The 26254-nt window shown below is 37.2% G+C and overlaps 1 protein-coding gene across 5 annotated transcripts in view; it reads left to right on the top strand.

Annotated features, from left to right (window-relative positions):
- Positions 1–26254, top strand: part of DCAF6 (DDB1 and CUL4 associated factor 6) — a 135615-nt gene that overhangs the window by 31617 nt on the left and 77744 nt on the right. For all 5 annotated transcript variants that reach the window (XM_077761785.1, XM_077761784.1, XM_077761782.1 and 2 more), the window contains exons 4-7: positions 7065–7250; positions 17517–17630; positions 18267–18402; positions 21056–21270. In XM_077761785.1, coding sequence (XP_077617911.1) covers positions 7065–7250; positions 17517–17630; positions 18267–18402; positions 21056–21270 — 651 coding nt within the window. The remainder of the gene's footprint in view (positions 1–7064; positions 7251–17516; positions 17631–18266; positions 18403–21055; positions 21271–26254) is intronic.

Genomic DNA, 26254 nt, shown 5'->3' with positions numbered 1-26254 from the left:
GAGCAGGGGAGGGACAGAGAGACCGAGAATCCCAAGCATGCTCTGTGCTGTGAGTGGAGGGCCCAACACAGGGCTCCCTCCCATGAACTGTGAGATCACGACCTGAGCTGAAATCAGGAATCAGTTGCTTAACCAACTCAGCCACTCAAGCACCCTCAAAGGTATATTGTTTATAAATCGTTACATTGTACTAAGACAACGTTTTTGTTACAATAGAGGAAATGTCCTGGAATGATGTATGTTTGGAATGCTCTTTGACCATCACTCTCAGAATTTTAACGTTAACAGTACTCATAGCAGTTGTCTGGACGCCAGTGGAATAATAATCTTTTTGTTTTTGAAAAGATGCAGAACTTCACTTTTTTAAAATTGTAGTAAAACACACAGCACGTAAAATTAACTATCTTAATCATCTTTAATATTTCTGCTCAGTGACGTTAAGTATATTTACATTGTTGATACTGTCACCACATCTAGCTACAGAACTATTTTCATCTTGTAGAGCGGAAGCTCTGACCCCATTAAACAACCAACTTTTTCTTCTCTCCCTCCAGCCCTTGGCAACCATCATTCTACTTTTTGTTTCTATGAATTTGACCACTCTAGATACCTCATATAAGTGTTTAGATGATGTTTGTCTTTTTGTTACTGCCTTTTTCACTTAGCATGATGTCTTTAATGTTCAAACATGTTCCACCATGTGTCAAGATTTTCTTTTTTAAGCCTGAACATTCTCTTGTATGTACATACCACATTTTGTTTATGCATTCATCTTTCAGTGGACACTTGAGTTACTTCTACCATTTTGATATTGTGAACCATGGTCCTATGAACATAGGTGTACACCATTCTCTCCAAGTCCTTGCTTTCAATTATTTTCTGACTATACTCAATGGAATCATTTTTAGAAGATCTTGTTTATTCTTCATTTGCTCATTTTTGGCTTAACTGACTGAGCCACCCAGGCGCCCCAGTTTGCTTATTTTTGGAAAAAGGACAGTCACTTTGATGGCGTGGTTCCCAAAAGAATATATATATTTGAAAACTGCTTACTCTTTTTCATTGTCAGTTTAAAAAATGATTAATCAGATAATATTTTTAAAAGTTTAAATATAATAGGACTTTATCTTTTTCATGTAGTGGTCTTAATAGATCCAAATTTGCTTTCATATAGAGATATTTAAATTTTTTTTAAACTTGGATGATTAATTATATAGGAAAATAAAGGATTTTAAAATATTTATTTCTTCAGAGAAAGAGTTCATGAGCAGGGGAGGGGTAGAGAGGGAGAGAGAGAATCCCAAGCAGTGGGGCTCGATCTTGAGAACCATGAGATCCTGGCCTGAGCCGAAATCAAGAGTCAGATGCTTAACTGAATGAGCCACCCAGGCACCCAAAATAACATTTTTTTGGTTCTGAGTCAAATATTATCTGTTCTTAAAGTTTGACTTTATTTTTAGGTTCTGTGAATTCATGGAAAGATTAATGCAAACAAAATTTTGAAATACATTTTTTTTTTTTTTACAGAGTTAAGAGGTTGGAGGTATTCCTTATTAATGGTAATATCTTAGTTGTATGTGTTGAATGTCTCAAATGTATAAAACAGAGAAGTTTCTTTTTCCAGTAATTATAGTCTGGTTTACTTGAACCAATCCTCCCACTGAAAACAACTAAAATATTCTTGATTAAAGACTTTAGGGGCGCCTAGATGGCTTAAACGGTTAAGCGTCTGACTTCGGCTCAGGTCATGATCCCATGGTTCATGGGTTTGAGCCCCGCATCACGCTCTGTGCTGACAGCTAGCTCAGAACCTGGAGCCTGCTTCAGATTCTGTGTCTCCCTCTCTCTCTGACCCTCCCCTGCTCACACTGTCTCTCTCACTCTCTCAGAAATAAATAAAACATTAAAAAAAAAATTTAAAAAGACTTTACAAATTATCCTAAAGAAAAAAAAACTGTCTGAAAGTAACAAATAACTGCCTTGATAGTAAGGGATTATCAGTCCAAAATGTAGGGGAAAAGGTGAATCCAGAGAAGTGAGCATGAAAGCCATTTCTCCCTGAAGATATTTGTTGATCCAAGCATATATAAACTTTAATCTTGATGGCCTTGAAGGTCAAGGTAGACAGAAACAAAGCTTAGGACCCAAATCAAGTATGGATTTCTATAGCACACTCTCCACAGTATGCCAGCACACCCCTCCCCCCACAGCTCAAAAACGATGGCCTTGTGACATCTAATAGAAATCCTAGGTGTACTGTGTATGCAGAATTTTTCCTGACTTGGCCTCAGCCAGCTCCCTGGGTGGCTCAGTCGGTTAAGTGTCTGACTTCAGCTCAGGTTATGATCTTTCAGTTCGTGAGTTTGAGCCCCACATCAGTCTCTCTGCTGTCAGTGCAGAGCCCACTTCAGATCCTCTGCCATCCCCTCCCTCTGCCCCTCCCCTGCTTGTTCTCTCTCTCAAAAGTAAATAAACATTAAAAAAAAGATAATAAAATAAGTTAAAAAATAAATCTCGATCACTTTAATAAAATCCCATCTCAATTTATGAACAACATGTGATATGTCAGTACACGTATTAGTGTATCTGGTGCTTTTGTTTCTGAAGCTATGCATAAACCTGTTAAAAGGAGATAAATCATGAATTGTTAAGAATGATGTCTGCTGAATGTGACTGAAGCAAAGCCAAAGGTTATCGGATGAAGAAGAAACCAATACATACACTGTACATAGTGACTTTTATACAGTTAGCTACATGGTAAGCCAGGCTAAAATACCTGACCGAGTTAAAGGCCGTGATACCTGTCTTGTGTAAAAGATTTACATTAATTATTTTCTCTGTTATTTTTTATACCTTAATGTATCAGATCTTAGTATCTTACACTTGGAGAGAGGAATGAAAGATTTTAAAACACTTAACAGACAAATTTTATTCTCCATTGGCTTTAGTTGACGCAGGTGCAAAAGACACCCCCCCTTTTTTTTATTTAATCTTAAATATATGTGCATTATATATGTAAGATTTACTGTGTCATAATTTATGGTTCTCAGTAAATTCTTATTTTGGCCATACCTTATAACCTAGGTCTTAAATAAAATGAGGTGATGTAAATATTTAAATTTGTCAAAGTAAATAGCTGCTAATATCTATTACAGATTTATGTTATGATTTGATGTGATACTCTCTGTTAAGAATTTGACAGTTAGTGTTACACAGTAAATACTTAAAACCAAACCCAAAATAAAGTTAAAATATATTTTCGTAACTTTGTTTTAAAATTTTAAAATATAAGGGAAAATTGAAAAAAATAACAATGAACATCCACAAATAGATTTTTTTAAGCATTTGAGCATAAGTTGGAGGCATCATGATCTTCATGAATACTTTTGGTATAAATCTAAGAACAAGAACACTATCCTATTTTTTTTATGTATACCAGAGATCAAACAAGGCCACACTCTAGCTTACTTCAGCTCTCATACTATAAACATATTATGTCCTTTTCATGATATATTTTGTGTCATGTTTTGCATTCTTATGCTTTTTACTAATGATTACACTATTTTTTTAAGTTTATTTTTTTGAGAGAGAGAGGAAGAGAGTGCATGCGTGCACACCATAAGCAAGAGGGGCAGAGAGAGAGGGAGACACAGAATCCAAAGCAAAGAATCTGAAGCAGGCTCCAGACTCTTGTCAGCACAGAGCCCCGACTTGGGACTTGAACTCACTAACCGTGAGCTAAAGTCGAGTGCTTAACCAGCTAACACATGCAGGCACCCCAATGATGATTTCACTGTTTAAAATCTCCCTAGCCAGGTATCATGCTGAAGTACTGTCTCGTGTTTCTAAGCACAAGAACCCTGGGATATTTCTTATGGAGAAAATATGTTTTAAAAAAGCTTCATGTAGGCATGAATTATGTTGTTGGCCAAGAGCTCAGTGCTAATGAATCAACAAAATATAATAAATAAGGTCTTTAAACAGAAACATATAAAACAAGGTTGTGTAGGGGTTCATGGGAGGCTGTTATTTAAGTATCTCTTGACTTCGCCTCAGTTCATGATCTCATGGTTCAGGGGATTGAGCCCAACAGAGGGCTCTGTTGATGGCATGGGATTCTCTCTCTCCCTCTTTATGTCTCTGCCCCTCTCGCACTCACATGCCTCCCCCGCCACCCGCAATAAACATACATTAAAAAATAAATAAATAAAACAAGACTGTGTATTGATTGAGAAAAATGTTGTGGCCAGAGGCTCATAGGAACCTAATCATGTGTTTCCCTAGGAGCAGTGATTCAGTACTTGTTAATTCAGTATTTGTGCTGACTTTACAAAACATAATTATCAGGAATTATGAGAATTGACTATATGCTATTATATATATGATACGTATATTATTTTCTGAATTACACATGCATGTATGTGCTCATATGGTCCGTATTCACATTTCCTTATTTTTTTCATCTCATTCTTGGTATTGCCGTCCTCTTTCAACCCAGGCTCCATCTGTCTTTTCATTTTTTTTTTTTTAAAGATTTTTATTTATTTCTAGGAGAGAGAGAGAAAGATAGCGTGAGCAGGGGAGGGTCAGAGAGAGAGGGCGTCACAGACTGAAACAGGCTCCAGGCTCTGAGCTGGGAGTCAGCACAGAGCCCGACGCGGGGCTCGAACCCACTAACCGCGAGATCATGACCTAAGCGAAAGTCAGACGCTTAACCAACTGAGCCACCCAGGCGCCCCTGTCTTTTCATTTTTAAAATTAAATATATTGGGACGCCTGGGTGGCAGTCGGTTAAGCGTCCGACTTCAGCTCAGATCGTGATCTCACCGTTCGTGGGTTCAAGTCCCGCATCGGGCTCTGTGCTGACAGTTCAGAGCCTAGAGCTGCTTCAGATCCTGTATCTCCCTCTCTCTCTGAACCCCTCCTGCTCACACTGTGTCTCTCTTTCAGAAATAAATAAAACATTAAAAAAAAATTAAATTAAATATATTATCTATTACTGATACAGAATTTTTTTTTTTTGTAAGTTTATTCATTTGATAGAGAGCATGTAAGCAGGAGAGGGGCAGAGAGAGACGGAGAAAGAGAATTCCAAGCAGGCTCTTCACTGTCAGAGCAGTGCCCGACATGGGGCTCTAAATCACAAACCATGAGATCATGGCCTGAGTCAAAGTTGGATGCTTAGCCGACTGAGCCACCCAGGTGCCCTGCTGATACACTTTTAGATGCCTGAATGCCCCGGTTTGTTTGATGAGGCATTTAAAGCCAACTTTGTGTCTATGTTTTGACACACTGTTACATTTTTTAATACATTTTTATAAAGCATACCAGATACTCACCTTGTATTAAATTAAATTCTCTTGTACTTACGTTGTTGGGATGCACCGTGATTTACTTAACAAGTCTCCTGTGTTTTGCTGTTGTGACCAGCTCAGTAAATAACTTTGTGAAGATTTTTTTCTTTTTCTTGGTTTTTTGTTTTTTTTTTTTGTATTGTTGGAGGTGTATCTTAAGGGTGGATCCCTAGAAATGGACTTGTCTGGTCAAAGTGTAAACACATGTATGGTTTTGATAAGTATTGCTCAATTCCTCCCCATTGGTCTTGAACCATGTAGCTCTCCCACCAGAAAGGCTGATGAGCCAGCCTGTTGCCCCATAGGCTTGCTTACACAGTGGTGTCGTCAAACTTGTGAACTTTCGCCAGTCTGAAAAGTGAGAATCAGTTTCTTAGTAGCCTCAGTTTGCATTTTCCTTATGAACAAAGTTGGATGTTTTCTCACATTCTTCAGGCCGTTCGTGTCTCATTTTGTGAACTATCTATTCGGATTTTTTGTCCGTTCAATTAAAAAGACCCAGGTTTTGTTAAGTTTCTTTCTCTCAATTTTTAAGAACTGTTAGGGGAATTGGTCATATATCTACAGTGTATGTTGCAAATATTTGAATATTTAAAAATTTATTTCTGTCGGGGCGCCTGGGTGGCTTAGTCGGTTAAGCGTCCGACTTTCGCTTAGGTCATGATCTCGCGGTTCGTGGGTTCGAGGCCCGCATCGGGCTCTGTGCTGACTGCCAGCTCAGAGCCTGGAGCCTGTTTCAGTCTGCGTCTCCCTCTCTCTCTGACCCTCCCCTGCTCACGCTGTCTCTCTCTCTCTCTCTCTCTCTCCTAGAAATAAATAAAACATTAAAAAAATTTAAAAAAAATTATTTCTGTCAATTTTAGTCTTTAATAATTAAGGAATTAGGTGTTGGGACTTCTGCTGTAGTTTCATCTGCACTGATTCGTTAGTTTGACTTCATGATTCATTTCAATTCAGTTTACTTTTATTTCTTTATCCTGAAAGGGAATAGCTGAAAAATTATCTAGTAAACAGACAGTTTCAAAAGTCAGTCAGGGTGGCCCTTTCTTTCTCCCCACCCCTGTACCCTCTCTCCAGTCCTAAAAGTAACTTGCTGAAATTAGATTATCTGAGAAATACAGGAAAATTTTTTAAAATAATAGAAATCATCTTCTCTGTCTTTCTCTCTCTATATATATATATAATGGTCCATTTTTTATTTACTGAGATTTTGTGAATGAGTCAGCTACACCAAATGGGTGGAAAATTGTATGTTTAATTTTCACAGTAGTATTCCTATTGATGATAGTTATTCATATATCTCAGAAAAAAAGAAAACGTGAGATTCTAACTTTTTAAAATTATAATTGTTGGGAATCAAATGATAATTTGAAAAAAATTTTTTTAACATTTATTTTTGAGAGAGCGACAGAGTGTAATTGGGGGAGGGGCAGAGAGTGAGGGAGACACAGAAAGGGAAGCAGGCTCCAGGCTCCGAGCTGCCAGCACAGAGCCCGACGCGGGGCTGGAACGCGAACCGTGCGATCATGACCTGAGCCGAAGTCAGATGTTTAACCGACTAAGCTACCCAGGCGCCCCTCAGATGATAATTTTTTTATTGAGATAAGAATGTTAATGAGAATTTATTCCTGGCTAAGATTATATTAAATATGAATGTTTCTTTCTAGGAAGTAGTAAATTGCCAAGAACCTCTTTCTCTTTGTGTTTTAGGTTTTGACAACAGTTCGTTCAGGGCACCGAGCCAATATATTTAGTGCAAAGTTCTTGCCGTGCACAAATGATAAGCAGATTGTTTCCTGCTCTGGGGATGGAGTAATATTCTATACCAATGTTGAGCAAGATGCGGAGACCAACAGACAATGCCAATTTACGTGCCATTATGGAACTACCTATGAGGTATAGTCTTACTGTGGTTGTATATATGTGATATATATGTAACGTGTGCTTTGGTGGAAGTTTGTATATATGTGTAAACTTGTGTATGTGTACATTCATGCATATGTAGGCACAGAAACTAGTGACAAACTACCTAGATTGTGGTAAAGTACTTGAGGACGTGTATGTTGACAGACTTGTGAATAAAGAAATAAAATGTAGTAGTAATAGGGTTTGTAAATGCAAACAGATGTCATGCTTACCAGATGTTCCCACGGCAGGAAGAACACGAGGCAAAAGAATCATATTCCTGGGGTGCCTGGTGGCTCAGTTGGTTAAGCGGCCAACCTCGACTCAGGTCATGAACTCCCAGTTCATGAATTGGAGGCCCGTGTCGGGCTCTGTGCTGACAGCTCAGAGCCTGGAGCTCTTCGGATTCTGTGTCTTCCTCCCTCTCTCTGCTCCTCCCCACCCACTCTCTTGTCTCTCTCAAAAATCGGTAAATTAAAAAAAAAAAGAATCAGATTCCTAAAGGACATTAATAATAAGCTCAAGCCCTCAACTAAATTAAATGAGGTGAAATGAATTTAAGACTCAATTATACCACTTAAGTTGGTTCAGAAAAATTGCTTATTCTACAGAATGCCCTTTTAAAAGTCTTTTTATGTCATTTCTTTGTATCAGAACGTTCACTGTTTCCCGTTACTTGTGTGAACCTGGTATGTCTTTTTCCATGATTTGAATTTCAGTTCTCTGGTAACCTCATGTTTTGATGTGTACTTAGAGAAAGAGTATATAGCTAGATTTGATTTTCTCATCCATTCTCACAATTTTGGCTGCAAACTGGAGAGTTTAGTCAATTTACATTTATTGTGAGTAATGATATATTTGAATCTAGTAATATACTTATTGTTTTCTTTTTTTGCTTTGTTTTTTTAAATTTCCTCTATACATTCCCCCCCTCATCTTTGTTCTTTTGAAATTGCTTGTGGATTTTGTTTTCTGTTTTGTTTCCACTGCTTTCATGGAAGATAGACATTCATGTTTTACAGGAATTATCAACGAAGTCTAAAATCACGAATATATTTGCTCTTCTCTGAATAAAGCACCTTAGAACATTGTAATTGGACAAACATCCTTTGTCCAATTTTATATGCTGTTGTTCTGAATTTAGTTATATCTTTTCCCTCATGAATTAAATAATATCACTGTCTTATTAGTTAGTATTTGTTTACTAATACGTTTGGCTTTTCCACCACAGAGTTTCCATGTGGGGTCATTGTGTACATATAACACATTCTTTTTTTTTTTTTTAATGTTTTATTTATTTCTAGGAGAGAGAGAGAGACAGCGTGAGCAGGGGAGGGTCAGAGAGAGAAGGAGTGACAGACTCTGAAACAGGCTCCAGGCTCTGAGCTGGCAGTCAGCACAGAGCCCGATGCAGGGCTTGAACCCACGAACCGCGAGATCATGACCTAAGCGAAAGTCGGACGCTTAACCGACTAAGCCACCCAGGCGCCCCTATATAACACATTCTTTATGAGTTTCTTTGGTGCGAGTTTGTTAACATAGGAAACAATTTTCATTTCCAGTTACCCTTTGCTTTCCTTCATTCCTCCTTCCCTTTTTATCTTTTTCCAGAAAATGAAGACTTTTATACCAATTCTTCAAAGGTAGTTTTGCTAGATATAGACTTGTAGTTTGATAGTTATTTTATTTCAGATGATATTCTACTGTCTTCTGACTTCATTGTTGAAGTTGAGAACTCAGTCATCAGTCTTAATTGTGGTTTCTGTATAGTTGATCTGTCTCTCTTCCTTGACTGCTTTTAATTGTATTTTTCTTTGCTGCTTTTTTACCTTTGTTAATGTCACCACAGTGTATTTAGGTTTGGATTTCCTTTTTATTTGTCATAGTTGGAATTTATTGATGTTTTTGGTCTGAGAAACTGGCATCTTAAAAAATGTGGGAAATTTGCAGTCATTAGGTCTTTGGTTATTCTTTACCATTCTCCGTTTTTTTCCTCTGGAATTCTGATTAGATATATGTTGACCTTATTCCATCTGCCATTAAACTTTCTGTTTTTTAATTGAAGTACAAAATACATAGGAAAAGTATGTAAATCCTAGGCATATAGTGTGGTAAATTATCATAAAGTAAATATATGCATGTAACAACTATCTAAGTCAAGAAGTATAAAAACAGTAAGTATCCCAGAAGCCCCCTTATTTTGATATTTAATAATTTGTGAAATTTAGCCATGTTGGGTACAACTATAATTTGTTCATTTTCATTGCTGTGTGGTCTTCCATTGTGTGAATGTACCATGACTGATCTGTTCTGCTGTTGATGAAAATTTTAAATTTGATTTCCTGTTTGGCGAACATTCCTTTACATGATTTTAAATACATAAATGCATACACTTCATTGGGTATGTACTTAGAAGTAGACTTACTTGGTCATAGGATATGTATTTGTTTATTTTAATGTTTATTTTTGAGAGAGAGTGCAAATGGGGGAGGGGCAGAGAGCTAGGGGAACAGAAGATCCAAAATAGGCTCCGTACTGACAGCAGAGAGCCTGATGTGGGGCTCAAACTCACAAACTGAGAGATCATGAACTGAGCCGAAGTTGGATGCTCAACCAGCTGAGCCACCCAGGTGACCCCATGTTTCTTTATTTTAGAGATATTACCAAATAATTTTCCAAAATAATCATAACAACTTACATTCCTACCAGTAGCATATATTGTGGTTCATTTTTGCCAACATTTGGTTATTAATCTCTAATTCTAGCAGCGTATCTAATGTCATTTTATGTTTCAGACGCCTTTCCCCATATGATACTGCTGAAGCTGATCATCTCTTCATATGCTGCTGGGTTATTTGGAAATAGTCTTGTCAAGTGCCTCTTCAAATAAATGTCTTTCCAGTTGTTCTATTGGATTTTTCATCTTATTTCATTATGTTTGACTCATCGGAGTTTCTTAACCTCTTCTGCATATGAACCTGCCTTTTCCTACTCTGTGGTTGTATTTTCACTTTCCTAATGGTGTCTTTGTTTTGTTTGGTTTTTGTAAATTGATTTATTCATGACTTACATATAACACCCAGTGCTCATCCCAACAGGTGCCCTCCTTCATGCCCATCACCCATTGTGCTCATCCCCCCATGCCTCCCTAACGGTGTCCTTGGATGAACAAGTGTTTTTAATGTTATCTAATATATTAATTAGTTTTTTCCTTTATTATTAGTACTTTCTGCAGCCCGGTCAAAATATTTTTTCCTAGCTCAAGATTATGGAAATATTCTTCCATTTTCCCTTTTAAAAGTTTATTGTTCTGCCTTTGTATTAGGTCTTATAATTCACGTGGATTTGATTTTTGTGGCAGTCTGAAGTAGGAGTCAACTTTTTTTCTCCATATGAATTTTTATATTAACATAATTTATTTCCTGAAAAATTAAAGCAGAATCCCAAACAGCATACAAAGAGGCATTCTCTGTAAGGACATTTGGATAATATATATATATACCCATTTGCCAGAGGTATTTTTTGCTGAATATATACACACTGTAGTTGGAATCGATTTTTTTTTTTCAAAACCAAAACTCTATCCATTGAACAATTCTGATATTCCTTCTTCCTCCAGCCCCTGACATCCTCCATTTTACTTTCTGCTTCTGAGTTTATTTTAGCTACTTTGTATAAGCATAATCATGCAGTATTTTGCCCTTTTGTGTCTGGCATGGTGTCTGCAAGACTCAACCATGTCAGTCTATGACAGGATTTCCTCCTTTGTTAGGCTTATTCCTCTCCAGTTGTAAGTGTGTACCATTCAGACCCATTTCCGCATCACTGACATTTGGGCTGCTTCCACCTCTTGGTTGTTGCGAATAATGCTGCAGTGAACATAGGAGTGCAGATGTATCTTTGGGATCTTTTCAGTTTTTTGGATATATATACCCAGAAGTGGGATTGCTGGGTCATATGAGAATTCCACTTTTAATTTTTTAAGGAACCTGTGTACTGTTTTCCTTAGTGGGTGTTGCATTTTACATTCCTAACAACAGCACATACGGGTTCCAGGTTTTCCACATTCTTGTCAACACTTCTCTTTTCTCTTTTTGTCAGGAGTGACCATTTTATTTTTTTTATTTTTAATTTTTTAAATGTTTGTTTATTTTTGAGAGAGACTGTGAGATAGAGTGTGAGCAGGGGAGAAGCAGAGAGAGAGGGAGTCACAGAATCTGAAGCAGGCTCCAGGCTCTGAGCTGTCAGCACAGAGATCGACGTGGGCCTTGAACTCACAAACCGCAAGATCATGACCTGAGCCAAAGTCAACAGACTGAGCCACTTAGGCAATGTTCCCATTTTTAAATTGGATTGGTTTTTTGTTCTTGTTAGGCTTAAAGGGTTCTCTATTTCAGGTATTAATGCCTTATCAGATAGAGAGTCAACATGTTTTCCCCTTCCATAGATTTTTTTCTTGAAGATAGCTGTTGTAAATGAGCTTGCTTTCCTATTTTCTTTTCAGATTGCTCGCTGTTAGTATATAGAAAAAAATGATTTTTGTGTGTTTATTTTCGTGACTTGCATCTTTGCTGTATTCATTAATTCTAATGGTGTTTTGTATTTGGATCTTTAGGGTTTTCTATATCTAAGATCATGTCATCTGCAAACAGTAATAATTTTACCTATTCCTTTCTAATTTTGTTGCCTTTTTTTTTCTTGCCTGATTGCTCTGGCTAGAACTTCAATACTGTATTGAATAGAAGTGATGAGCGTGGGCATTTGTGCCTTCTTCCTGATCTTAGTGAAAAGTTTTGTGTTTCACCATTGAATATGATGTTAACTATGAGTTTCTATATCTAGTCTTTATTAGGTTGAGGTAATTTCCTTTCTTTCCTAGTTTGTTGAGTGCTTTTATTGTGAAGGAGGATTGGGATTGAATTGTGTCGAGTGTTGTTTTTTTTTCCCCTGAATCTGTTATGATGATCATGTGTTTTTTGTGCTTCAAGATGTTACTACAGTGTATCACATTGATTTGCCTATGTTGAACTCTTCCTTGCATTCCAGTAATAAATCCCACTTGATTGTGCTGAATAATCCTTGAACCTTTGGTTTTGGGGTTTTTGGCATTCTCTTGAAGAGTTTTATATCAGTATTCATCAGGGATATAGTCTATAATTTTGTTTTCTTATAGTAGTATCTTTGTCTGGTTTTGGTATCAGAATAAAGCTATCCACATAGAATGAATTTGGAAGTGTTGCTCTTTCTTCAGGTTTTTTTTTTTTTTTTTTTTTTTTTGGAAGGGTTTGAGAAGGATTGGTGTTAATTCTTTAAATGTAGGTAAAGTTCCCCAGTGAAGCCTTCTGGTTCTGGGCTTTTCTTTGTTGGGATGTTTTTGATTACTGAGTCAGTCCTCTTACTAGTTACAGGTTTGTTCAAGTTGCTCATTTCTTCATGATTTAGTTTTGATAGGTTGTATGTTAGAAATGTTTCCATTTCTTCCAGCTTGTTCCATGTGTTGTATAATTATTCATACAAGTCTCTTAAGTTGCTTTTTATTTCTGTGACATAGTAATGTCTCTTCTGTCATTTCTGATTTTTGTTGAGCCTTTTCTCTTTTTTTTCTCATTAGTCTAGCTAAGAGTTTGTCAATATTGAAGACTTTTTAAAAAACGAACTTTGCGGGGGCACCTGGATGGCTCAGTTAAGTGTCCAACTCTTGATTTGGCTCAGGTCATAATATCAGAATTCATAAGATTCAGGAGCCTGTTTGGGATTCTTTCTCCGCCCCTCCCCCACTTGTTTTTTCTCGGTCTCTCTCAAAATAAATAAACATTAAAAAAATAAACTGACTTAGTTTCATTGATATTTTGTATCTTCCATCTCCTTTATTTCTGCTTTGGTCTTTATTCTTTCCTCTTCTAACTTTGGGTTTAATTTGTTGTTTTGTTCTTTGAAGTGTAAATTTTTGGTTAAGATCTTTGTTTTTTTTTAATGTAAGTATTTACTGCTATAAACTTCCCACTTGGTAGTGTACCATTTACCTAAAGTACTTTCTGTTAAGAACTAAGGAATAGTACTTTCTATTGCCATTTTACCAATTTTTTTTCTGTTTCTTACAATGATTTTATTACTCTTGTTGTTTTTATCTTTCATTGATTGTCTTTTTTCTTTGTAGTGACATCCTTTGATTCTTTTGTGCATCTTCTATAGATATTTTCATTAAAATAAGGATTACACAAAGTATCTTAGAGTTATAACAGTTTATCTTAAAATGATAACTTCAGTCACACACAAAAATTAGTCCATTTACATCCTTCCCTTATTTATTTTGAGGGAGAGAGAACATGAGCCGGGGAGAGGCAGAGAGAAAGGGAGAGAGAACATCTGAAGCACACTCCACGCTGTCAGTGCAAGCCCAGAGTGGGGCTTGAACTTAAGAACCGTAAGACTGTGATCTGAGCCAAAATCAAGAGTTGGACACTTGATGGACTGAGCCTCCTGGGTGCTCCTCCTTCCCCCACTTTGTCACTGGCACAGATGACAACTTTTTTTATGTTGTGTTCATTGACTTAGCGTTGTAGTAATTTTTAATGTTTTATCCTTTAAATTCTATGCCCAAATTAAAAGCGATTTACATATCATGTTGACAGGATTATAGATTTTTGTAGTTGTCTGTATATTCACCTTTCCCAGAGACCTTTATATATTTTTTAAAAAATTTAATGTTTATTGTTGAGAGAGAGAGAGAGAGTAAAGGCTGGTGAGGGGCAGAGAGAGACATACTGACTCTGAAGCAGGCTTGGCACTGTCAGCACAGAGCCCAGCGTGGGGCTCAAACCCATGACCTGTGAGATCATGACCTGAGCCAAAGTCAGACGCTCGCCTGATTGAGCCACTCAGGTGCCCCAAGACCTTTATATTTTTCTATTCTTGCGTGTGTTGCTATCTAGTACTTTTTGTTCTAACTTGAAGGACTCTCTTTAGTAGTTCTTGGGAGGCAGATCTTGTGGTGATGGACTCCCTCAACTTTTGTTTATCAAGCAGGTCTTTATTTCTCTTTCTTTTCTTTTCCTGGATATAGTATTCTGGGTTTGCAGGGTTTTTTTGTTTTTTTGTTTTTATTTTTGTTTTCCTTCAGCACTTTGAATATATTATCCCGTTCTCTTCTAGCCTGTACCGCTTGTGCTGAGAAATCCACTGATCTTATGGCGAGCTCCTTGGTATGTGATGATTCACATTTCCTTTGCTGTTTTCCAGATTCTCTTTTTGACCTTTGACAGGTTGCCTATAATATGTCTTAGTGTGTGCCTTTTTGGGCTCATCCTGTTTAGAGTCCTTTGGTCTTCTTGTGTGGCTGTCCATTTTCTTTGGGAAGATTTGGAAGATTTACAGCCATTACTTTTTCAAACAAACTCTCTGCTTCTCTCTTTTCTTCATCTGGAACTTCCATATATATTGCTCAGTTTGTTGTGTTCTAGAAGTCCCTTAGGGTTATCTTCACTTTTCTTCATTCTTCCTTTTTGTTCCTCTGACACAGTAATTTCAAATGAGTTGTCTTCAGGTTTGCTGATTCTTCTTTCTGCTTGATCAAGCCTGATGTTGCTCCCCTCTAGTAAATTTGTAAATGTCATTATTACAGTCTTCATGTCTAAAATTACTATTTGACTCGTTTTCCAGTTTTTACCTCACTGGTGATATTCTCCTTTTGTTCATGCATTGTTTTCCTTGTTTCATTTAGTTGTCTATTTGTGTTCTCTTGTAATGCGTTGAGCTTCTTTAGTATGATTAATTTGAATTCTTTTCTTAGGCAGTTCATAGATCTGCATGTTAGGGTCAGTTACTGAAGGTTAATTTTGTTTCTTTGGGCTGTTACACTATATCTTTGTGTGCTTTATTATTTTATTGTTGTGATTTTTGCTAGGAAAAAAAAGCCATCTCTCCTGGTCTTTATAGACTGGCCTTTTGTAGGGGAAGGTCTTCACCGTCAGCCCAGCTATAGATTCTGGAGGCCCCTTAAACTTCTTTGAGGATGCATCTTCTCCGGTCTTGTGTGTGTCATTTCTAGTTAGAGAGATTCCGCTCCCTATCCTGTCTGCGATGCTGCAAGGAAGCCACCCTCTTTTGTTCTGTCAAGTTTTATCAATGCTGAGACAGCCAAGACAGACACTGGCCCCTGGCCTCCTCTACCTGCCTGTCATCCGGAATGTTGGACACACATTCCCTTCTTCTCTTTCCTTTCCGATGGAGAAGCTGCAGGTCGGGTCCCCCTACCCCCAGTGTCGTGCTGTGCTGCCTTGGGGAAGGCACTGGTGTGATTGAAATGAAATAAGCTTTTCTTACTCCTTTCATTATGACTGTACTTGGCTTTGAACTTTCCTGGTATACTGCTTTCTTACCTCATCTTTGGTATTCTCATAAAGGCTTTTTGATTTCATGTTGTTATTTAAAAGTCAGTATTTCTCTAGGGGAATGAGCTGAGGCATCCTATTCTGCAGTTTTGCTGATACTACTCACCGTATGGATTTTACCCACCATCTTTTGTGGTAAAGATTGGTTTCCCCCCATTGCTGTTGAGTGTGCTATTAATCATAAATTAAGAGTTATATATGCATAGATCCATTTCTTTATTCTTTTGCACCTTTGGCCTAATTGTACTTTTTAACATACTAAACTTTTGCAATAGCCTTGTAATGAATCTTGATATCTAGTAGAGTACATTCTCTTCTTCCTGTTTAAAGAATATTTTGACTATTCTTGATTCTTTGTGTTTCAGTATAACTTTTCAGACCAGCATATTGGTTTCTAACAAAAACAATTTGCTGGGACACCTGGGTGGCTCGGTCAGTTAAGTGTATGGCTTCGGCTCAGGTCATGATCTCACGGTTCGTGAGTTTAAGCTCTCTGCTGTCAGCACAGAGCCAGCCTCAGATCCTCTGTTCCTCCCTTCCACCCCCCCACCCCCGCCCTTCACCTACTTGGACTCTTTCTCTGTCGCTCTCAAAGTAAATAAACAAACTAAAAAATAAATGTGCTAAAAGTTGGATTGTTCTTATACTGAATTTAAAGATAAATGTAGGGCAGACTAGTATCTTAACAATTATTATATGTGCCAGTCAATGGAGAGATAGTGTTTTACATTTATTAAGGTTTCTAATTTCAATAATATTTTACAATTTTTTATGTGGCATTACCATATAGATTTTTAATGTTTAGTATTTTGGTACAGTCATAAATGTTATATTTTTAAGGATTTTAGTTTTTAAATGGAGCTAGTATTAAAAATGTGGTTGAGACAATAGCCAAAACATGGAAAGANACCAACTTGACAATAAACTATTTGTAAAAAAAAAAAAAAGATAAAAGAAAAAAAACATGGTTGAGGGGCACCTGATTGGCTTAGTCGGTAAGCATCTGACTCTTGGTTTTGGCTCAGGTCATGATCTCACCGTTCATGAGATAGAGCCCTGCATTGGGCTCTGCACTGACATTGTGGAGCCTGCTTGGGATCCTCCCTCCCTCCCTCCCTCCCTCTCTCTCTCTCTCTCTCTCTCTCTTTCCCTCTTTCCCCTCCCCCCCCACTCCCTCCCTCTGTCCTTCTCTCTGCCCTTCCCCTGCTCGTGTGCACACATACTCTCTCTCAAATAAACTTAAAAAAAAAAAATGCAGTTGAGGGGCTCCTGGGTGGCTCAGTTGGTGGAACATCCACCTCTTGATTTCGGTTCAGGTCATGATCCCAGGGTTGTGCAGTCGAGCCCTGGGCGCTGTGCTGAGTGAGGAGCCTGCTTGAGATTCTGTTTTTTCTCTACCCCCTCCCCCACGTCATGTGCTCTGTCTCTCTAAAATAAAAAAAATCTTCCAATCCGTGAACACATCTCCCCTTACTTAGGACTTTAATTTTACTCAGCCATGTTTTATAATTTTCAGTATCGTGTGTCTTACATATGCTTAAGTATTTTATATTTTTCATGTTATCGTAAATATTATTTTAAAGTTTTCAATTTCTGATGATTTTGTGGCTTAGTATATAGACATACCATTGATTTTTATATATTGATCTTGTATCCTGCAGCTTTACTAAATTCACTTACTCTAATAAATTTTTAAAAAATTGCTTACATAGGATTTTCTGCTTAGATGGTCAAATCGTCTGTGAATAAGAGAGTTTTAGTTCATTCTTCATTCTTTATTTTATTTTATGAAGTGGTAGTGATGTCTTTCAAAGCCATCTGTATTAAATGGTCAATACCATTACCTGTGCTCTGTTTTCACCTTCAGATTATGACTGTGCCCAGTGACCCGCACACTTTCCTCTCGTGCGGTGAGGACGGGACTGTCCGGTGGTTTGACACGCGCATCAAAACCAGCTGCACAAAAGAAGATTGCAAAGATGTAAGGATCCGATTTTTGTATAAATGGCAAAAAAAATGAAGATTATAATTAAAATTGGTCAATAAGTTATCTCTGGATTATAAGATTATGGATGGATTTAATTTTATTAAGTTTTGTTGATGTAGCATAATAATTACTCAGTGGTTCAGTCTTGTATTCAGGAGTAGCTTTTAATTTTTCCTTTTCAGAATGTAACTTTCATTACTCAAATATTTGTTTTTTCCACCTTGTATTTCCATATGTTTTATTTATTTTGATTGGTTTATGAGGAAAATTTACAATGTTGTATTAGAGGTCAATTTTGGAATTATGTAGCAAACTGTGAAAAAAAATAATAAAAGGAATTTTCCTTAGAGTGATAAGCTGCTGAGGAGTAATACTGGCTGCATATATTTACTTTGATCTCACATAAGCCGAATGTGTTAGAAACACTAACAGAAATCTGAAAAATAAACTAAAAGAAAACTACTATGTTGGTTTTTTTCTTCTCATTATCATACTAGCTTGGGATTTCTAAGAAAGGTTGTTTTCTTCTAGTTAAAAGGACATTGTGTTTAGTGTTCAAATGTTCTGAACGTTGAGAGCATCCTCTGTGTGGCAGGCTCTGTGACGCTGGTGTCGTTTTATCTTTCGTAGGACATTTTAATTAACTGCCGACGCGCCGCCACATCAGTCGCCATTTGCCCACCAACCCCTTATTATCTTGCTGTCGGCTGTTCAGACAGCTCAGTACGAATCTATGATCGGCGAATGCTAGGCACAAGAGCCACAGGTAAAAAGCTGGATGTGGGGAAAAAAAAAAAAAGCTGGATGTGGAGATATGATTCTGTCAGTTCAAAGAATAAATCTGTATGACATGTTTGCAGTTTTAAAAGGTCACTAGTTTGTCATAAAATTTAAATACAGTGTATTTAAATATTATGGATTAATATAAAAACAGCATTTTACCAAGTTTTTATGACCCTATCAGTGTGATGTTTTTGTAGTTTATCCCTCTAAAAAGTTGCAGCACTTGATATATTAGTTTCTTACGGCTGTCATAACAAATGACCACAAAGCGGGTGACTTAAGATAACGGAAACTGGTCCTCACATTTCTGGGGGCTAGATGTCTAAAAATCAAGGTTTCACAGGGTTTTCTGCTGGAGGCTCTCTGGGAGGATCTGTTGCATACTTCTAGCTTCTGGTGATTGCTAGCAATCTTGGCTTTTAAATGTTTAATGTCAGTCTCTGCTTCCGTGTTTACGTGACATTCTCCCGTGTGTGTCTGAATCCACATTTTCCTCTTCTTACGAGGACACCAGTCATATTGGATCTAGGGTCCACTCGAATCCAGTTATGACCTCAGCTTACTAATTATCTACAAAGACCTTATTTCCAAATATTCCAGAACCATTCTGAGGTTCTAGGTGGACATGAATTTTAGGGGACCCTAATAGCCCACAACACTTGGCTTTCCTTTTTAAAATTTTTTTTTTTAATTTTTATTTAGAGAGAGTGAGAAGGAGCAAATGGGGGAGATAGGCAGAGGGAGAGAGAGAGAAAGAGAGAGGATCCCAAGCAAGCTCCGTGCTCAGTGTGGAGCCTAACGCAGGGCTCAGTCCCATGACCCTGATACCATGACCTGAGCCAAAATCGAGTTGGATGCTCAACTGAGCCACCCAGGTGCCCCAACACTTGGCTTTCCAAGTTCTTTGCAGTAGACAGAAGAGTTAGGAAAGCACAGTGACTTGGTTTTGTGTTAACATGTTTATGCCTAAAGTACTATTGGTGATGCTGTAGCACTGATGTTGATCCATTTTAAACTCCTCATTTGCTCCTCATCCACTTTGGGATCAAACCACTTCTGAAATGCCTAATTTAAAGCCATCATTCATTAGCATTTTTCAGTAAGGGAAGGCCAGGATTATATACCCACATACTCACCAAATATACAAACATGTGTATACATTTACATATATTCACATATTTTGTATTGCTAAAAATAAAAGTGGACTTGTCCAGAAGCGAACAATGTCAAGCTCAGTGTCAATTTATGTCCAGTAAAAATGAACATAGATTATGGAAATGGGAAGACTAGGTGGGGTTTTGTTTGGTTTTGGAACTGTGATTGAAAAGTCTTATCTATTTGTATTTGCGCTTTTAGGGGGAATAGTAGTAATATAATATGAAATTGTAGGCTAAATTACTATTTCTTGACAGATGGGACACAGTTGACAGTTTAGGCAGGACAAGCTCTCCTTGTGCTGTAGCATACAGTTTTACTGGATTCTTACAATTAAGCCTTCCCACACGTCCAAGGCACAAAATGCCAGTTGGACCTCTCTCTATTATCCATGTTGATGACAACTAAAATTAATTAAAGTTGGAATAGTATCCCCATTGCTATCTTATAGGAGGAAAATTTCATGACAATCAAAAATCTTTTAAAGACATAGAGGAGCCTGGCTGACTTAGTCGGAAGAGTATGTAACTCTTGGTCTCGGTATCGTGAGTTCAAGCCCTATGTTGGATATAGAGATTACTGAAAAAAAGAAAAGAAAGAAAGAAAAGAAAGAGAGAGAAAGAAAGAGAGTAAAGGGAAGGGAAGGGAAAAAGGGGGGAAGGGAAGGGCAGAGAAAGGAAGGGATTGGAAGGGGAGAGAAGGAAGGGAGGGAAGGAAGGAAAGGAAGAAAGTGAACGTAAATTTATAAAAATTTTTATTTGCCATCTTTTTAAATGTTTATTTTTGAGAAAGAATGAAAGTACAAGTGGGGGAGGGGGGGAGAGAGAGAGAATCCCAAGCAGGCTCTATGCCATTAGCACAGAGACCAACTTGGGACTCAGACTCATGAACTGTGAGATCATTACCTGAGCTGAAGTTAAGTCAGACTCTTGAAAAAAAATTTTTTTAATGTTTTATTTATTTTTTTTGTTGAGAGAAGAGATAGAGACCACATGAACAGGGGAGGGGTAGAGAGAGAGGGAGACACAGAATCCGAAGACAGGCTCCAGGCTCTGAGCTGTCAGCACAGAGCCCGATGCGGGACTTGAACTGTGTGATCATGACCTGAGCCGAAGTCGGACACTTAACCGACTGAGCCACCCAGGCGCCCCAGTCAGACTCTTAACCGACTGATGTATCCAGGTATATACCTAAATCATAAATCCTTTTGACTGATTAAATAACTCATATTTCCAGTTAAACACTTTATGTAATCTGGAATTCCAGCAACTTGGGAAATTTTTTTTAAGATATGTAGACTTTATACTATATTCTTTTATTTGTTATAAAATCAGACTTTTGAGACAAGAATCTCTTCTAGAAATAGAATATGATAGTTTGGATTTTATATTGCTATAAATCGTGTACCTCACAATTCAGATTAAGAGTTTGAAAAATGTTTTTCTTAAAAAATATATACAACTTCCTGTTTTCTCATTTAGGGAATTATGCGGGCCGAGGAACGACCGGGATGGCTGCCCGTTTTATCCCTTCCCATCTTAACAACAAGTCCTGCAGGGTCACGTCTCTGTGCTACAGCGAGGACGGCCAGGAGGTTCTCGTTAGTTACTCCTCAGATTATATCTATCTTTTCGACCCGAAAGATGACACAGCACGAGAGCTGAAAACTCCTTCTGCAGAAGAAAGAAGAGAAGAGGTAAGTTGACCCAAAACCAGGTTCTTTATTCAGTTCAGAAAACATTGCCCCAGTGACTCCTGGGGCCTGAAGGGCTTCAAAACATAGAATTGATTCTCAAGACGTTTATAGTCAAAGTTTTGAAAAAGGACTTGGAATATACCTGAAAGAACAGGCGCTAATAATTAGAAAAAAGTATTGTGATATATTTTTAGAGAGAAAATATGCAATAGCAAAATGTTTCTTTCTTTGCCTTTGTGGATGCACCACAGCAAGCGAGAGACATCAACAGTTCTAAGAGTCGTGGGAAAAGCAATTAAAATAATGAAAAATGGGAGGAATAAATTCCCAAGAGACTAAGTGTTTATGTTCATATAGCAGTACGGATTTTATCGGTTACGTTTTCTACTCAAATGTGGACAGCAGTCTTCTCTCCTGATTGCGCTTCTCTTTCACAATTGTGGACAAGTGGCGTACATCCCTGGGTGCATTTTACAGAATACATCTCAGTGAATGAGCAAAAGGTATGCTAAAGTACACACACACACACACACACACACGCGCGCGCACACACACACACGATCTGGAGAGGACAGGATTGGTGTCCACGAGTGAATAGTGAATGGTGATTGGTTAATTCCTGTTGGTGAACAAAAACATTTAGTCTTATTGAAGTTTATATATCACATTTTCTGTCTGTTATATATATATCTATACATATATAATGTTCTATATTGAAAACTAAGTGAAAGAATTGTTGCCACTAAAATGACTCTACAGTAGTGAACCATTAGAGTGCCTGGTTGACTCTGTCATTAAAGCATGTGACTCTTGATCTGGGGTTGTAAGTTCAAGTCCCACGTTCGACGTAGAGGTTTTTTAAAATAANCTCTCTCTCTGACCCTCCCCTGCTCATGCTGTCTCTCTCTCTCTCCTAGAAATAAATAAAACATTAAAAAAATTACTTAAAAAAAATAAAAAATAAAAAAAAAATAAAAAAAAAAAATAAATAAAACCTTTAAAGAAGTAAGACAGCAAACCATCTCATTTGTAAAAGGCAAAAACCAGAAATAATATGTCTTGGTAGTATACAGCAGTAGAAAAATGTCTGTTTTGACCTATTAAAGTTCTTTCCCCAACATATTTTTCACTTTGGCTTTTTTTTTTTTTTTTTTAATGTCCTGTGGTTAATCACTTGGCTTGTAAGTGTTTTTGAAATTAACTCGTTATCAGTGACTTTTTGTATTGGACTAACTCCTATTAGTGAACATATTTTAGAGGTATTAAAGAAAACAATTTTGTAATTCTTGTGAGATGCAAAACTAAATCCAGTACTTAGGATTGCAGGTTTAGAGGGCTATAAAATTTGGAAAAAATTGAGGTAACTTTATAAATATGTTTTGGGATTTTAAATGTGTCAGTGTATTTAAATGAATTAAGAAATTGACAAAGGAAGGGGTATGATGGCTAATGAAACCTGTTTTTGAGTTTATTGGTCTGATTGAAAACATGAGATCTGCTGTTATTTTGTTGCTGCGGGTAATTTTCTCTTGACATGTGTTTTAGTGAATTACATTCTGACTTTGTGACTATTCCATAATGAACGCTGAAATGCAGAAACATTTGCAGTGGACGAGGCAGCTTTTATTCCATAGAATACTTCGCCACGATATGTTTACACAATCAGGGTGAATGAAGCCGCGTCATGAACAATGGGGTATTGTCTTAATGTGGTTTTCTCACTCTTCCTTGTTGAATTAGGAAAAATAATTTTGAAAATAGATTAAAATTACAAAAATAAATCATGCTTATTATAGTAAACCAAACGATTCACAGGTGTATATGGAAGAGGTTAGTAGTCTGTCCCTTTCTTAAGCTCAACATCTTTTCTCCAGTGTTTTATGCTAATCCCTGAACTGTAATATTTCAGACACACTCACCTTAACTCATTAAATATTCATTGGGTGCCTACCTTGCACTAGGTCCTATACTAAACTTTAGACAATCAGGGATCACTGTGACAAAGACATGGCCTCTCACTCAGGAATTTTCAGGTTAGTGGAAGTAGAGATATAAATAAATGAACATGTAAAACTTAAAATAATAGAATTCTGTATAAGAGTTATATTCTGGGACACATGGGTGGCTCTGTCAGCTAAGTGTCCAACTCTTGATTTTGGCTCAGGTCATGATTCCAGGGTCGTGGGATGGAGCCCCATGTGAGTGTGGAGACTGCTTGGGATTCTTTGTCTCCGTCTCTCTCTCTCTGCTCCTCCCCTGCTCTTGTGTGCATGCACACTCGCTCTCAAAATAAATAAATTTTTAAAAAAAAGAAATTATGTTCTATATAAGTAGACCAAAGGAAGGAATAATGCATTTTGATTGGAAATGTCAGAAATGATTGAATAAGTAAGGTTTTAAAATGTGAATAAAAGTTTCACATAATGATTTTTTCTTGTATTTTAATGATATTTTCTTAATTTATGGGGGCTTTTTTTTATTTCTTTATATCCTCTAATAATTTCTCTTTCATTTTTTTCATTGTTTTATTCATTTTTTTTACTCATTTTTCTTAATTTTTTTATCCCTTTTTTCTTTTTATTGTTTTTTGTCTTTTCCTTTGCCTTGAATATCTTTTTGACATTTCCCCATTTGCCCCACCTCATTATTGGACTATTTTGTTGAATCCAGTGTCTAATTTTCTCCTGATCCCTATGATGTGTCCCTAAAATACATACCCCAAATCTGTAGTACTACTTCCCATTCTGACTCTCCTACTGCCCTGTTCCAAGGCATCAACCATCTCTCCTAGATTATTATGGTAGCTTTTAACCAGTCCCCCGCTTTGACCCCCTGCCCCCATAGTCCTTTAGCCACATAGCCACCAAAGTGATCCTTTAAAACCAAGTCAAATTATGCTGCTCTTCTGATCAATATTACAGGTGGCTCTCCATCTCATTTAAAGCAAAACTAAGGTTTCTACAGTGGCTTCAAGAACTTGTCTCATGTAGTTCTTGTTATTGCTACTCTTCTCTCACTACTTCTATTGTACTCTTCTCTGACCATATCTACTTTCTTATTCAGGCAGCCCAGGCATGGCTTTACTTATGGCTTTTGTGTTTACCAGGCATGAAATGGTCTTCCCAGATAATCACAGCCTTTAACTCTCTGGTACTGCCTATCTCCTTTGTCTACTTAATTTTTCCCCCATAACACTCAGCACTTTCTTTGTATTTTTTACTTTCTTTATCATGTATTGTTTATCTACTTCAGTAGTCGATAAGTTCTGTGAGACTGGGGTTTTCGTATGGTTTATCCATTGATCTTTTTCCACCACCTAGAGTAGTGCCTAACCTATAAAAGATGCTCAGAAAAGTCTTTTTTGAATGACTGAATTAATGCTTGTGCCATTTTCAGTATCTTGACTAGGTATTTTGCATATCTCAAAAAATCAAACTCGGGACTATTTTTAACTTGAGTATCTTGTTCCAGAAATAGTTGCTGAGGTTATAACACTAGTTCTTTGCTTGTATCATATAAAGTTGCTTTCTCATAACTGTGGAGCAGGGCTCCATTCTATTCTAAATATAGTTCACATAGAGTGAGGCCCTCTGTTTCTGGAAATGATTTTAGTCTAAGATTGTGGACTATGAACAGCCTACCACACTAGGTGTTCTCTAATCTTCTGATTATTTCATGTCACACTTGTGGCGTCCTGGGTAGATTTTGGCTAGTCTGTTGCTCTTTGCCATATTTACATACTTATGGAATTTGTGAGGGTTTTATTTTTCTGTCATCTTTGCTGAGGGTGTTGAGATTTTTTTTTCCCGACCTCCTTATTTCTCAGAATGGTTTCAAGGAGAAAACAGAAAATTCACAGCTAAGTTGTCACCAAGTTTCTATCAAAATTTGCCTGCCAGGGAAAAGATCAGTGAATGTTTGTTAAAAAAATAAATAAATAAAAGTAAAGGGAATGACCCACAAAATGGGAGAACATGTTTGTATAGCATATTTGATTTATGATTTAGAATCTAGTGTATATCGTATATTTTATTAATGACTTAGAATCTAGTATCCATAATATATCATAACCACAGTGAGGTACCACTTCATATTCACCAGGTTGGCTAAAATAAAAAAGTCAGTAATAGTGTTGATGAAGACATGAAGAAATTGGAGCTTTTACATGTTGCTGGTAGGAATGTAAAATGGTGCAGCTGCTTTGGAAAACAGTTTGGCAGTTCCTCAAAAGTTAAACATAGAATTATCCCAGCATTTGTACTTCTAGATATATACTGAAGAGAATTGAAAACATATGTCCCCATAAAAACTTGCACATATGTTCATAGCAGCATTATTCACAACAGCCATAAAAGTGGAAACAACTCAATGTTCATAGAGTGATGAATGAAAAAACATGGCATGTCCAAATAATGGAATAGTATTGAACCTTAAAAAGAAATGAAATACTGATATATGGTACAAAATGGCTGAACTTTGAAAATACTCTGCTCAGTGAAAGAAGCTAGATGGGAAGGGCCACATCTGCTTCTATTTTTATGGACTGTCCAGAGAGGGCCTGTCTAGAGAGCCAGAAAGTAGATTGTGGTCTCCAGGAGCCCAGGGGATGGCAAAGGGGGGAGTGGCTGCTTGGAGCTATAGGATTTCTCCTTGAGGTGATGAAAATGCTCTGGATTTGTGGTGGTACAAGTGATTTCACAGCTCTGTGCCTGGGCACCAATGACTTTTATACTTTAAAAGAGTGAATATTACGGCATATGTGTTATATCTCAATTAAAAACGTTAAAAGTATTAAAGTTACAGAGGATAATCAAGAGTGTCAAGTGCCCTAGGCTTCAAAATAAATTGTGAAATGTGCCATTTGAATTGGCAATTGATTATCGATCATTTTATCATTGATCAGTGAACTTAGCAGTTAATCACTCATTGGTGACATTGATGAGAATGAATTCAGTGGAAAGATGGGAGCATCCGGTGACCGTGA

The sequence above is a fragment of the Crocuta crocuta genome, unplaced genomic scaffold (genome assembly GCF_008692635.1).
Source record: "Crocuta crocuta isolate KB4526 unplaced genomic scaffold, BGI_CrCroc_1.0 scaffold243, whole genome shotgun sequence".
NCBI classification, from domain to species: domain Eukaryota; kingdom Metazoa; phylum Chordata; class Mammalia; order Carnivora; family Hyaenidae; genus Crocuta; species Crocuta crocuta.
The sequence above is the reverse complement of the archived record's forward strand: the minus strand, read 5'-3'. Positions and strand labels throughout refer to the sequence as shown.